The sequence below is a fragment of the Heterostelium album genome (assembly GCF_000004825.1).
Source record: "Heterostelium album PN500 unplaced genomic scaffold PPL_scaffold10, whole genome shotgun sequence".
NCBI lineage: Eukaryota > Evosea > Eumycetozoa > Acytosteliales > Acytosteliaceae > Heterostelium > Heterostelium album.
In genome coordinates, this window is record NW_008805072.1 from 1086319 (window position 1) to 1100038 (window position 13720).

Genomic DNA, 13720 nt, shown 5'->3' on the forward strand with positions numbered 1-13720 from the left:
ATTAAATTATTCTTTATTAAATTATTCTTTTTTCAATTGGTTTTGGCTATTAATATAATTTGAAAGGAGAGAATTTACACTTAAATGAATTGGTAAACCTGGGTAGTTTAATTTAAATACATATGAAAATCCATTATTTAGAAAAATTGTCCAAATTGTCCAATTCGGATCTAAATATAGATCTGTAATATCTTTAAAGGGAATTATAATATTTTTGTTTTTTTTTGATTTGTTTTTAAAATTCTTTTCAACAACTACTAAACTGTGAGCAAAGATTCTAATTTCCCTAGTAAAATTTTGGCTCTCACATTTTAACTGTAGAAAAATAATAATTAATAAATGAATAATATTTTAATTTTTTTTGAACATACTTCAGCATTAAATCTAATGTAATCAATTACTATTTCTGGAGTCCAAATTAGAGCCATTAATGGTTGTAAAACTTGATTACTCTTTTTTTTCTTTCGATTTTTGCATCACTTAATCTTCTTGATAAACCCATTGGTAATTGTGAACTATTATTTGGGAATTCAAAATTCTCTTCAAAACAATTTGGGACATCTTGATTATTGGTATATGTATATGATTGGATATCTTGCAAATCTATTACATAGTGTATAGATTTAATTTTTTTCATTTTCTTTATTAAAGAATTTTTAAAAGTCATATTAGAATACTATATAAATATATAATTAATTTTATTTGAATGGTCTAAATTAATTGCAGTGATTATTAGGTTGTTTTTATATCATTGGTTTGTTTTTAAGTTGATATATAAGTTTTTTTAAGTTGGAACTTTTAAACCAATCTTAACCTCAGATCTCTTCTTCTTCGATCATCATAATCTTCTGAACATGTTCAAAATATTCAACTTTGATCATTTTTAAAGAGTTTGTGAATAATGTGTTTAATAAAAGAAGTTAAAAATTACACTACACAACCAACTTGAATTATCAATGGGATAAAGTTACACCCACAGTGTTATATTGTTTTTTAATTAACACCATTTTTTGATTGGATCATATTGGTTTATTATTGGTGTTTGAAATTAAAATATATTAATTATATTAGGGGTTGATTTTTTAAATTAAAATGTCCATTATAATTTACTAATTAATAAGAAATTGTTTATTTACGAGAATTATTAATTAGTTTTATTAATATATAGAATGCCAAACTTTTATATAAATAAAAAAAAAACAAAAAGCTTAAATTATATCTTTTCTACTTATCAAGATATAAAAATTCCAAACAGTTCATTACCTGATCTTATTTTGGAAAGTTATCAAAATGATAAAGAGAGAATATTTCATGTTAATGGAGTTACTCATAAAGAGTATACCGGTGAAATGATGCACAATTTAATAATAAAAGTAAGTAAATTATATTTCTACCAAAACAAAAAAAAAAAAACTAATTATTTTAAAATAGTTTGCAAAATGTTTAAATGATCTTGGTTTCAGAAAAGGAGATGTAATTGGAATCATTTTACCTTCTGTAATTGAGTATCATTACATAATAAATGCAATTTTGTTAATAGGTTGTATTGCTTCACCTATTTCACCTGATTCAAAACCAGAAGATATTAAAAACACCATTGCAAATTTACATCCTAAATGTTTGATCACTTACTCCAATGTTGCACAAGGTAAAATAAAACAACTCAAGAATTTATTACCAACTTTAAATGATATCATTGTCATTGACGAGGAAGAAGAAGGTGTTTCTCTAAATCTACAAAAATTAATACACCAATCCAACGGAAAGGTAAGGTTATAAAATTTAATTTTTATTTAGAAATATTATTTTAATTTTTTTTATAAAAGTATATCAAAGTAGAGTTTGACCAAAAGAAAGATATAGCAATAGTTCCTTTTTCTTCTGGAACCTCTGGACTACACAAAGGTGTTCTCCTCTCACATTTCAATTTGGTTGCGAATGTACTCCAAGGTATAGAATGTGAAAAAAGATTCTATGAAAAGGATTCAGTTTTTCTTGGATGTACTCCTTTTTTCCATATTTATGGCTTGACAATGTTGGTTTTATTACCTGTCATTTCCAAAGTGAAAACCATTGTCATTCCAAGATTTAATCTTCAAATCTTTTTAGAGTTAATACAGAGATATAAGGCTACGATGGCATATGTCGTTCCTCCTGTAATTGTTATGCTTGGAAAGAGCAAGATTGTCAATGATTATGATCTCAGTAGTTTGAAAGTTTTATTCAGCGGTTCTGCTCCATTATCAAATCTCGTAGAACAAAGTATAAATGAACGGTTCCAAGGAAAGATTAAAATCAAACAAGCCTATGGATTGACTGAAACAAGTCCTATCGCAATGGTCAATCCATCAGATAACATTAAAGTTGGTTCAGCTGGTAAATTGGTTTCAAACATGATTGCAAAGGTGATATCGATTGAAGATAAATCGATTTTAGGAGTGAGAGAAGTTGGTGAAATATGCTTGGCTGGTCCAAATATAATGATTGGTTATCACAATAACCAAGAAGCAACAAAGAACACAATAGATTCAGAAGGATTCCTACATACTGGAGATATAGGATATGTTGATGAAGATGGTTACTTCTATATAACAGATAGAATCAAAGAGTTGATCAAGGTGAAAGGATATCAAGTTCCACCAGCAGAGTTGGAAGGTGTTCTAATGAAGAATTCAGAGATCTTGGATTGTTGTGTCATTGGAATCGATGATTTTGAACATGGTGAACTACCAAGAGCCTATGTAGTCAAGAAAGAAAACTCAACCCTAACTGAAAAAGATATTCATTCCTATGTAGATAATCATGTTATCCACTACAAGAGATTGAAAGGTGGAATTGAATTTGTAGAATCAATTCCAAGAAATGCAGCTGGTAAGCTACTTCGAAGAGAATTGAGAATTAGATACAAAGAATCAAAGAAATCAAAATTATAAAAAAAAATGCTATTGTTAAAATATTATTAAATTATTTATTTCTTTGGATTTGGTTTCTTTGCAGCAAATTTAACATATCTATTCTTTCCTTTCGATTTCTTATTACTGTTGTTGTTGGCGTTTGCCTTATTATTATTATTGTTTTTGTTTTTCTTTGAATTTTGTTGATTCTTATTGTTGTTGTTGTTGTTGTTGTTGCTGTTGTTATTCTTTTTATTTTCTGATCCACTTGAACTAGATGATTCTTCTTCATCATCGGATTCAACTTTTTGTCTCTTATTTTTCTCATCTCCTGGAATTTCGTTGGAGAGTTTCTTGAATTTGGCAACATAGAAACCATCCATGTTGTGTGTATGTGGGTAGAAACGCTTGGTAAGGATAAGATTTGGATTGAAACGTTGTTCTCTGTAGTTGGTGAAACCTTGTACACCAAATTCAATGGAGGTATCTACGAGTTGGACATGACGCTTCTTGAGAGCATAGTCGACGACGGCTTCGTTCTCTTCGACGGTGAGCGAACAAGTAGAATAGACAATGATACCACCGGTCTTGGAGTTGGCATCGACGGAATCGATGGCATGCAAGATCAGTTCCTTTTGGATATGTGTACACTTGGTGACGTCACGCTCACTCTTTGTCATCTTGATCTGTTGGTCTTTAGCAATGACACCGAGACCTACACATGGAGCATCGACCAACACACGGTCGAATCCACCCATACGCGAAGGATATTCACGACCGTCCAAATTGGAAACAACGGTATTACGCACACCCAAACGATGGATATTGGCAACTAGTGATCTCATACGCTCTTTGTTGATATCGTTGGCAACCAAGACACCGGTGTTCTTCATGAGCGATGCGATATAAGTGGTTTTACCACCGGGAGATGCGCACATATCGAGAACACGTTCTCCAGGTTGTGGCTCCAAAGCCAACACTGGCAAGAATGAAGATGCCGACTGTTGGATGTAGTGACCGGCCAAGTACTCGGGGGTGGCACCAATAGCGACTTGAGAATCGTAGATTGTCAAACCGACTTGTGACCACTTGATTGGCTCGAGATGGACACCTCTGGTAGAGAGAACGTCAGCCAAATCCTTTCTCTTGGTCTTCAGGGTGTTGGTACGGATGGTGAGTGGACGTTGAGTTTCGTTGGCTTCGAGGAACTCCAAAGTCTCCGAGACATTGAAGATCTTCAAAAAGACATCGACCAACCACGAAGAATATCCAAAGTAGGTAGCCATATCCTCACGAAGTCTGTGCATATATTGCTCACGGGTGATACCTTCTTTACGCTCCGCCTTGAAGTTCTCCAAAATCTTGATATTGTCTTTGATTCTCTGGTAGACGGTTTGAAGATCTACACCCAACAGTTCCTTTCTAATCTCTTGACCCGATGGGAAGAATCAGTGGATCCTCTTCGTCCAAGTGCTCAGAGTGAATGGCACTCTCTTGAATTTCTCTAAGATTCTCTCTTTCCATCTCTTCTTTTTTCTGTGTTGTTCTTCTGCTCTCCTCTTCGAATTCATTCAACTCATCTTCATCGGAATCTTCGTCATCGTCTTCACGAGTTCTCTTTGATCCAGCTTGTACCAACCATGATTTATTTTGATCGGAAATTGTCTTTGCTTTTGAATTGAAATCTTCATCTTCTTCTTCTTCATCATCATCATCATCACTATCGTCATCTTCTTCTTCTTCATCACTATCTATTAACCTAAAGTTAATGTTTAAAATTAATATAAACTAATTTGATTTTATATAATATAATAATAATTTACTTTTTCTTTAAATTTGGATGATTTTCAATATCGTTATCTTCTTGATCGTCTTCAGAATCCAATTCCAACTCTTCGTCATCTTCGGACTCTTCTGATTCTTCGACTACTGGTTGTTTCTTCTTTGAGGCAACTGGTTTCTTTGATACTGGTGTAGTTGGTTTTTGTGGAACCTTCTTTGTAGTAGCAGCAGCAGTAGTCTTTGTAGCAGTTGGTTTAGCAACTGGTTTCTCTTCTGGTTTTCTACTTCCAACTACCTTTCTAGTTGGAGTTCTCTTTCCTGTTAATTTATTATCTACCATTTTTTTTTTGTAAATATGTATATTGATATAAATAGATAATAAATAAAAAAAGAAAATAAATATAAATATATAAGAAAATATAAAATAACAATCGACTTTTTTTTTGAGTATTTTGATTCGAATGATTTAAATAAAAATTGAAAAAAATTAAATAAAAATTTAAAAAAAAACGACGAACGACAAAATTTCAAATGCAATTAATTTTTGGTAAAAAAATAAAAAGATTGTGTTGAGATCATCAAAATGGAATAAGATTCCTTTCCAATGATCATTCTATCATTTTATTTATTTATTAATGACTAATAAAAGAGTCAAAAAAATATTTTATTTATACAAATACATTAAATTTATACAGTTTGGTTTGAAAGAATGGTGCAAAAAAACTATGTACATAAAAAGGAAAACTAAATTCCAACTAAAAGTGATGCCTTATCTTATTTGATTAACCAAAGTTAATTTTGGTTCAATTACAAAAAAATATATAGGAAAAAGAGCGCTGAGATGTATATAAATATATATAGTTGTATACGCTATTGTGAATATGCTGATATTGCGTTTTGTTTTGTGTGTTGTTGCTAAACATTAAATAAAAATGTAGGAGATGTTGTTTTCTGTTGTTTCTATTTGGAGGTATCGTTATAACATGGTAATCCATCAATTGGACAGTTGGTAGAGGACTTTGACAGCCAATTGGTAATACATGGTGTATGGAATAGATGTTTACATTTCGGTAGTATTGTAATGGGTTCGTTCTCTTCGAAATCCAGTAGACAGACCACGCACGATGGACACAGTTGTTTGTGAGTGTCGTTGAATTTGTCGGTGGGAAGTGAACGCACTATATGTTGTGGCACCGTTTTGGGTTTGACAGTGCTATCGAGGAGCAATAGAATATCATAGTCCTCCGAAGTTATCTCACGCGTCTGTATATCATTGATTTGCGACTGTGTCAGTGGCGAAAATGAGTTGGTGGCGGTGGTGGCCACTGTGGAGTGCGAAGACGACACATTCCTATGAAATGTGGAGAATCTGCCGTAGTGCGATGAGTTCATGTGCAGCGGATGTCTCTCGAATCTAAGGGTGTCAATATCAGACAGTTCGTCCTCGTCAGAGTCTTCGTCTTCAAAGTTATCGTCGTCGTCGTCGTCCTCTTCTTCGTCTTCGTAGTCGTGGAGTTCGAGGTCGGTCTTTGTTTTTTCAGGTTCTTCTTCTAGTACTCCCTCGTCAGAGTCACTAAACGTTTCAATGTCGATTGCTTGATAGTCCTGTCCTTCTTCTTCTTCCTCCTCCTCCTGGTATTCCTCTTGATGTTGGAATTCTTCCTCTTCTATCTCTTGATTATGTGGAAGGGTATGATCTTCCTCCTCTTCCTCTTCAATATCGATGTTGTCAGTTGGGATCACAATTCCTAGATCCTCTTCCTCCTCCAACTCTAAATGTGAATGTTGTTGATATCCAAATTGATACGATTCTTCTTCTTCTTCTTCTTCTTCTTGGTGTTGTTGATACTGTTGTTCTTCTTGATGATTCAATGATGTCTCTAGTTGATTATTATATCGTTGTTGTTGTTGATGATGATGCTTATTGTTTTCGAAAAGTGGACTTTTAAAGAATCTACTTCTCCTAAGTTTTCTTCGATTGTTATGAAATTTCTTAAAGCAATTATTACTATTATTATTGAATGAATTTACTGACAATGATGAATTCCAATTTGATTTATAATAATGATTATTATTACCTGTGAAATTATTATTATTATATTGATTGTTATTATTATTATGTGTATTATTATGTACAAAAGAATATGAATTTGTAGTAGTTGTTGTAGTGGTGGTCGTAGTTGTATTACTGATTTCTGAATTGTTATTATTATTATTTTCACTATTGTAAAGAATATTATTTATAATGTTACGTCTTCTTAATAATCTTCTAGCTCTAACTCTGGCTTTTTTATTATAAGTATGGCTATTGTAATTGTGGTTATTCAATTTGGTATTTTTATTATTATTAAATTTATTATTTTTTTTAACCTGGTGTTGTTGTAGATAGAAATTATTATTATTATTGTTGTTGTTGTTGGTACCATTATTATTGTTATTATTATTATTATTATAGTGGTGGCAACCATGGTGGTTATAACCATAAGTATTTACATTATTATTATTGCTATTGTATGGTTGGTATCGATGAATATTATTGAGGTGATTTGCACCTCTTGTAGCAGTGAACATTTCCAAAAACAAAAAAGTAATAAAATATAATTCCAACACAAAATTAACACAATAGATTTTTAAATATTGTGTTATAGATTGTTTATATTTGGTATGGATATTGGTTAGTTTTATCAATATGAACAAAATTAAAATAGAAATAAGAATATTAAATAGATAGTATTATATACAAAGAAATTATATAAAATGTAAATCAATTGATTGATATTGTTGACAATGATTTTGTTAGTTCAAAAGAAAAAAAAAAAACGGTGATTGGTGAAAGTAAAATAAGATATGCTATTATAATATATATACAAGTTTTGCTCACAATTATTAATAACCAAAGTGAAATAGTCTGACTTGTCTCTTCTGTCGGCAATTGCAAGAAATCAATTGGATTGATTGGGTGCCAAACAAGTGTCAAACAAAAAAGAACCAAGAAGTGACAGGAAAATAAAATATAAATTAAATAAATATAAAGAATCAAAATCAGTTAAGCTTAGAGGTGAATATGATAAGTGATAGAGATAATATTTTATAAAAAGTGGTATAGTGATAGATTGATATTTGTACAAAATATAATAAAATTAAAATGATAATGATAATGCTAATAACATCCTATTTTTAAATTTTTAATAAAATTAATTAGTTTGTTGTTGTTCAAATTCAAGTAATTTCATCAATATCGATAACTTTAGAAGAACTAGTAGTAATGATTGATTGATTGATTGATTGATTGTAGTAATTTACTTACAAATTAACTACTAGGGATCAAAGTGTTTGAAGAGTTCAATCTATTTAATGATTACTACTACTTTTTAATAAAGTTATATATAAAGTGAGTATAGATATAAATAAATTCTTATTCTTTTATTTTAAATTAGTTATATACAATTTTTATTTTATTTTTTATTTTAAACAAGTCTTGTCTTTAATTTAAAACTAAACTTATTATTATTATTATTATTTTATTTTGAAAAAAAACAACAATTAAAAATAACAATAGTGAGAATATATATACAATTAAGATAAAAATCTTAAATAAATATTATTTTTATATGAGAAATCTATATTTATATACATTGGTGTTTACATAATCATTTTTTAAATTGTAAAAAATTGTATTATTACACTTTTGATAATTAAATTGTTTTTTTAATTTATTTTTTTTTTTTTTTGATCAAAGTGTGTTTGGGTGGGTTCAAGCAATTGCAAATTAAAATTTTTTATAATAAGTTAATTTAATATTCTCTTTTTAAAAAAATAAAAATAATTTTAAATCTTTAGTTGTTGTTATTATTATATATATTAGAAAAATCTATTGATATGTTTTTATTTTATTTTTTTAATTAATTTTTAATGGTAGATAGAGAGATTTTTTTTTTTTTTTTTTTTTTTTGAGTTTCAATGTGTTGTTTAATAACAAACGTCGTCTACGACAATCCATTTGAATAGTCACAACACGAATCAAACATATTTTTATACTTATAATAGGTATAAAATAGCGACTTATTGACACTCACTCTATTATATTTATAATTTTAAATGACTAGTATTAATATTAATAGTAGCTGTAACAATATCATTAATAACATTCACATTAACATTGACATTGATAACCAAACTATTTGTAAAAGAATCAAATTTAATGATATACACAGAGATACATCTTATTCCAAGAATATTAATATTCAAACTAAACAATCTATAACTAATAATAATAATCATAATAATGTAGTTTTTAATAATGATGAAAATTTGAGTACTGCTGAAAGTAGTGATAATGAATGTTGTAGTAGTAGTAGTAATAGTAGTGGAAGTAGTGAGAGTGAGAGTGAGAGAAGTTGTTATGAATATAGTGGTGCCAGTGATAGTGAAAATACAGAAGATGAAGAAGAGAATGACAAAGTAGAGGAAGAAGAAGAAGAAAAAGATAATATTGATAATCATATGCAATGGCTCATTGGATCATCAAGTGAAATATTGGTTTGGTCAAAAGAAAGAATCAGAGAGAGTTTCAGACATATTCATACTTTCGAGAGGATGAAACTGACTACTAATAAACGTACCAGTGTAATGCTTGTAGAAGATCTCAGAGAAAAGTTAAACAAACTATCGTCGTCGTCGTCATCATCACAGTCAGCGCAATCACCACCTTTATCACAACCATCATCACCTGTATCTATACCTTTAGCTCTACCCATTCCAACATCGACAATCACTTCAACTTCTACATCTACAACAGTTGCCGTTATAACACCAACCACTACAACCACTACAACCACATCGACAACATGCAGTAGTACTTCCACTACGAGCACTCCAACATCTTCACCAAGTAAACTGACGAATACCAGCGGGAATAGCAACTTTAAGAGTATTATGGATAGTGGCAATCGCTATGTGGTGTTGAAGTCTCAGAAACTGAGGAAGAACTACTACAAGCCAAGCAAGATGTCGCCAACTCGAGCAAAGCCCCATTCAAATCTGTTGGTTGACCTGGACAAGGCATTCCGAGAGTATATCATACTGATGCACCTGAATATTCTGAGTGAAACTCAACGATGTGGTAACTTTATAAAGCTCTACGATTGCTATAAGAGTATATTGTCCACCAACGACTATGAGCAATACTCTATCAACCCACTACTAGGTTTGCAACGCCACAACTCTTCACTCTCTGAGAAGAACACAATCATCAACAACATCAATATCAACAACAGTCTAAATGATATCTGTAACAGTAACATCTACTGCAACACTGATCTAGCAATCATCAACGGTGTCGGTGAAGAGTTTGAAAGTACACAACCATTAGCAAATGAACAACAACAAGAAGAAGAAGAAGAGGAAGAGGAAGAAGATGAAACAGCAGCAGCAGAAGAAGAAGAACGAAACATTTTAGATGATGAAGATAAAGAAAAGCTGGAAGATATCACTGTGGAAATAGAATGTTTCGATGAATCAACGATTGTAAATAACTATCGACAACTTACGAGTTCCACTGAGAGTGACAGTAGGCTGATCGATGACAACAACGAATATCACTTTCTCAACTTTATTTTGGAATATGCAGATTTGAATTCGCTGCCCAAAGAGCTAAAGATGGATCAACTAAAGTCGATACTCTTCCAGATTATCTATGCACTCTCTGTTGCACAAACAGAGTTTGAATTTGTACACAATGACCTTCACGAGAAGAACATCCTGTTGGCATCACTCCCAGTAGACAAGCGATACGTAGTCTTTCACAAACCCGACGTGAATCGGGCAACCACCACCACCACCACCAACAACAACAACAACAACAACAACAACAACAACAAAAACAAAAACAAAAACACCACTTGGATTGTCAGTGACTTTATTGTGAAGCTGACAGACTTTGGACTGAGTAGACTGGTGTCGCTCTACGGAGACATCATCTACAACGAACGCAACAATAGCACTCGCGCCTTTAGTAACAACGACCTCAATGGACTGGCCCAAGTCATATTCTACATGAGAGTGACAGATAGGGCCGATCCCAAACACACCGAAGACAACAAGCACATCAAAGATTTTAAAAGACGAATTACCAGCTGGAGGACAGAGGATCTACTTTACCACCCACTGTTCAACTCACTCAAATCCACTCCATCCGACATCACCAAAGACAACTGTATACAATATTCATTCAACGGTGAAATTCCACCAAAGTTTTTAAACCCTGATATTACCAAAGCGGATCCACCAAAGCTAAAGTATAAATCATCTTCACCTGAAATATCATCATCATCATCAACAAAGTCATCACATTCACCAAATGGCAAACATTTAGATGATGAAAATATATCACATAAAAGAAAGAAATAAATATTTCTTTTTTTATTTTATTACATCAATTGACAAACATCAACCACAAAAAATGGGCGTGTCATTTTTTTTTTTGCAAAAATGATCATCGGTTTTGAAATTTTGTTTTTTTTTTTTTTTTTTTTAATTTTACCACTTATTGTTTTTTCACACACACACAAAAAAAAAGACGAAAGTTTTTTTTACTTTTGATTTGTAAACTTATATCTCTGATCAAAGATATAAATATATAGTTGTATATATATGGCATCTTTATTATTTAGTAGATCATTGGTTTCCAGATCATCTACATCAGCTTCAGCAAATGTTGGTAGTGTAACTAATTTCATGGCTGTTGGTGGTGGTAGCAAGTTGCCAACCAACTACCTGTTCTCAAATGGAATCAGATCGGGTATGGTCAATTCGATTCGTCCATATTCTACCAACGACATTCAAAAGATGAGAAACATCGGTATCTCTGCACACATCGATTCCGGAAAGACAACGCTGACAGAGCGTATTCTCTACTATACCGGTCGTATCAAGGAGATGCACGACGTTCGTGGTAAGGACGGTGTCGGTGCAAAGATGGACTCTATGGATTTGGAGCGTGAGAAGGGTATTACCATTCAATCGGCCGCCACCTACGCCAAGTGGGGAGACCAACACATCAATATCATCGATACTCCGGGTCACGTCGATTTCACCATCGAAGTAGAGCGTGCCCTTCGTGTTTTGGACGGTGCTGTCTTGGTTATGTGTGGTGTCTCTGGTGTCCAATCTCAGACTATCACTGTCGATCGTCAGATGCGTCGTTACAACGTTCCACGTGTCACTTTTATCAACAAGTTGGATCGTGTCGGTGCCGACCCATGGAAGGTTATCGACCAACTGCGTTCCAAGTTGAGTTTGAATGCCGCTGCCGTTCAGATCCCAATTGGTGGAGAGATTAACTTGGAGGGTGTCTGCGATCTTTTGACCGAGAAAGCTTATATCTTTGGAGAGAAGGGTTCCAAGGTACAAGAGACTGAAGTTCCATCTTCGCTCGTAGAGTTGTTGCGTGAAAAGAAGATCGAGTTGATCGAACGTGTTGCCAACGTCGATGACAAACTTGGTGAATGGATCATTGAAAATGACTTCCCAGCCAACATGCCAGATGAACAAACTCTTGGTGATGCTATTCGTCGTTGCACTGTCAATCGTACATTCGTTCCAGTTTTCATGGGTTCTGCTTTCAAGAACATTGGTGTACAGAAATTGTTGGACGGTGTCGTTAGATTCCTTCCAAATCCATCCGAAAAGAAATCGATTGCACTAGATTTGACAAATAATGAAGCTGAAGTTGAATTATCTGCTGATCCAAAGAAACCATTCGTAGGGTAAGGTTAAATTTAAATTTAGTTATTAAGAACAAAAAATAATTTAAAAACATTTTTATTTATTTATTTAGTTTGGCATTTAAATTGGAAGAAGGTAGATTTGGTCAATTAACATATATGAGAGTATATCAAGGTACTTTGAAGAGAGGTGATATGATTAAGAATGTCAATTTAAATAAGGTTATCAAGGTACCAAGATTGGTTAGAATGCATGCCAATGAAATGGAGGAAGTTCAAGAGGTTGGTGCAGGAGAAATTTGTGCCATGTTTGGTGTCGATTGTTACTCTGGAAATACATTCACTCAACAACAACTCAACTATACAATGACATCGATGCACGTTCCAGAACCAGTCATGTCACTCTCCATCGCACCAAAGGGTAAGGATGGACAAACCAATTTCACAAAGGCACTCAACAAGTTCCAAAAGGAAGATCCAACCTTCCGTGTACAGACCGACCAGGAATCAGGACAAATCGTCATCTCTGGTATGGGTGAGTTGCATTTGGACATCTATGTTGAGCGTATGCGTCGTGAGTACAATGTAGAGACAGTCGTCGGTAAGCCATTGGTAGCTTATCGTGAGACCATCCAAAGTCGTGGAGATTACAACTACACTCACAAGAAGCAATCTGGTGGTCAAGGTCAATACGCCAAGATGATCGGTTACATTGAACCAACCGGTCCAGAAGGTCCCGATTTAGAGTTTGTCAACGACGTCATCGGTACTGCCATTACACCAAACTTTATTGAAGCAATTAAGAAAGGTTTCAATGAGGCAGTTCACAACGGTCCATTGATTGGACATCCAATTAGTGGTGTTCGTTTCGTAGTGAACGACGGTGCCACTCACAGTGTAGATTCCAGTGAGTTGGCTTTCAGAATTTGTGCGGTCAATGCATTCAAGGAGGGATTCAAGGTTGCCGATCCAATGATTCTCGAACCAATTATGAAGGTTGAGATTTTGACACCAATCGAATTCCAAGGTACTGTTATCGGTGGTATCAATCGTCGTAAGGGTGCCATCTTCAACACCGGAGCACAAGGTGAGAACATCACAATCGAGTGTGAAGTTCCATTGAACAATATGTTTGGTTATTCCACCGAGTTGAGATCCTCCACTCAAGGAAAGGGTGAATTCACAATGGAATACTCCAAGCACAGTCCAGTCACAAGAGAACAATTCGATCAATTAATTGAAGAATATCAAAAGAAGAGAGCTGAAGAAAAGAAATAAATCAATTGTTTGTTTTTATTGTTATTTTTTATTGAAAAAAAA

General features: G+C 33.1%; 7 protein-coding genes across 7 annotated transcripts; 3 read left to right on the forward strand and 4 right to left on the reverse strand.

Moving 5' to 3' along the window:
- Positions 1–21: 21 nt before the first annotated feature.
- On the reverse strand, positions 22–1007 carry PPL_12451 (uncharacterized protein; the record flags this gene model as incomplete). Its single annotated transcript, XM_020583182.1, has 4 exons — positions 22–315; positions 372–452; positions 476–676; positions 972–1007. 4 exons carry the CDS (start codon positions 1005–1007, stop codon positions 22–24), a joined length of 612 nt encoding a protein of 203 aa, XP_020429369.1.
- Positions 1008–1169: 162 nt separating this feature from the next.
- On the forward strand, positions 1170–2902 carry PPL_12452 (acyl--CoA ligase; the record flags this gene model as incomplete). Its single annotated transcript, XM_020583183.1, has 4 exons — positions 1170–1373; positions 1432–1767; positions 1827–2792; positions 2888–2902. 4 exons carry the CDS (start codon positions 1170–1172, stop codon positions 2900–2902), a joined length of 1521 nt encoding a protein of 506 aa, XP_020429370.1.
- A 66-nt stretch (positions 2903–2968) lies between these two features.
- On the reverse strand, positions 2969–4180 carry nol1 (NOL1/NOP2/Sun family protein; the record flags this gene model as incomplete). Its single annotated transcript, XM_020583184.1, has 1 exon — positions 2969–4180. One exon carries the CDS (start codon positions 4178–4180, stop codon positions 2969–2971), a length of 1212 nt encoding a protein of 403 aa, XP_020429371.1.
- Positions 4181–4316: 136 nt separating this feature from the next.
- PPL_12454 (uncharacterized protein) lies at positions 4317–5016 on the reverse strand (the record flags this gene model as incomplete). The annotated part of the gene is made up of 2 exons (XM_020583185.1): positions 4317–4653; positions 4718–5016. 2 exons carry the CDS (start codon positions 5014–5016, stop codon positions 4317–4319), a joined length of 636 nt encoding a protein of 211 aa, XP_020429372.1.
- Positions 5017–5636: 620 nt separating this feature from the next.
- PPL_12455 (uncharacterized protein) lies at positions 5637–7247 on the reverse strand (the record flags this gene model as incomplete). The annotated part of the gene is made up of 1 exon (XM_020583186.1): positions 5637–7247. One exon carries the CDS (start codon positions 7245–7247, stop codon positions 5637–5639), a length of 1611 nt encoding a protein of 536 aa, XP_020429373.1.
- A 1527-nt stretch (positions 7248–8774) lies between these two features.
- On the forward strand, positions 8775–11084 carry PPL_12456 (uncharacterized protein; the record flags this gene model as incomplete). The annotated part of the gene is made up of 3 exons (XM_020583187.1): positions 8775–9567; positions 9883–10490; positions 10929–11084. 3 exons carry the CDS (start codon positions 8775–8777, stop codon positions 11082–11084), a joined length of 1557 nt encoding a protein of 518 aa, XP_020429374.1.
- A 243-nt stretch (positions 11085–11327) lies between these two features.
- gfm1 (elongation factor G) lies at positions 11328–13678 on the forward strand (the record flags this gene model as incomplete). The annotated part of the gene is made up of 2 exons (XM_020583188.1): positions 11328–12442; positions 12514–13678. 2 exons carry the CDS (start codon positions 11328–11330, stop codon positions 13676–13678), a joined length of 2280 nt encoding a protein of 759 aa, XP_020429375.1.
- Between the last annotated feature and the right edge of the window lie 42 nt (positions 13679–13720).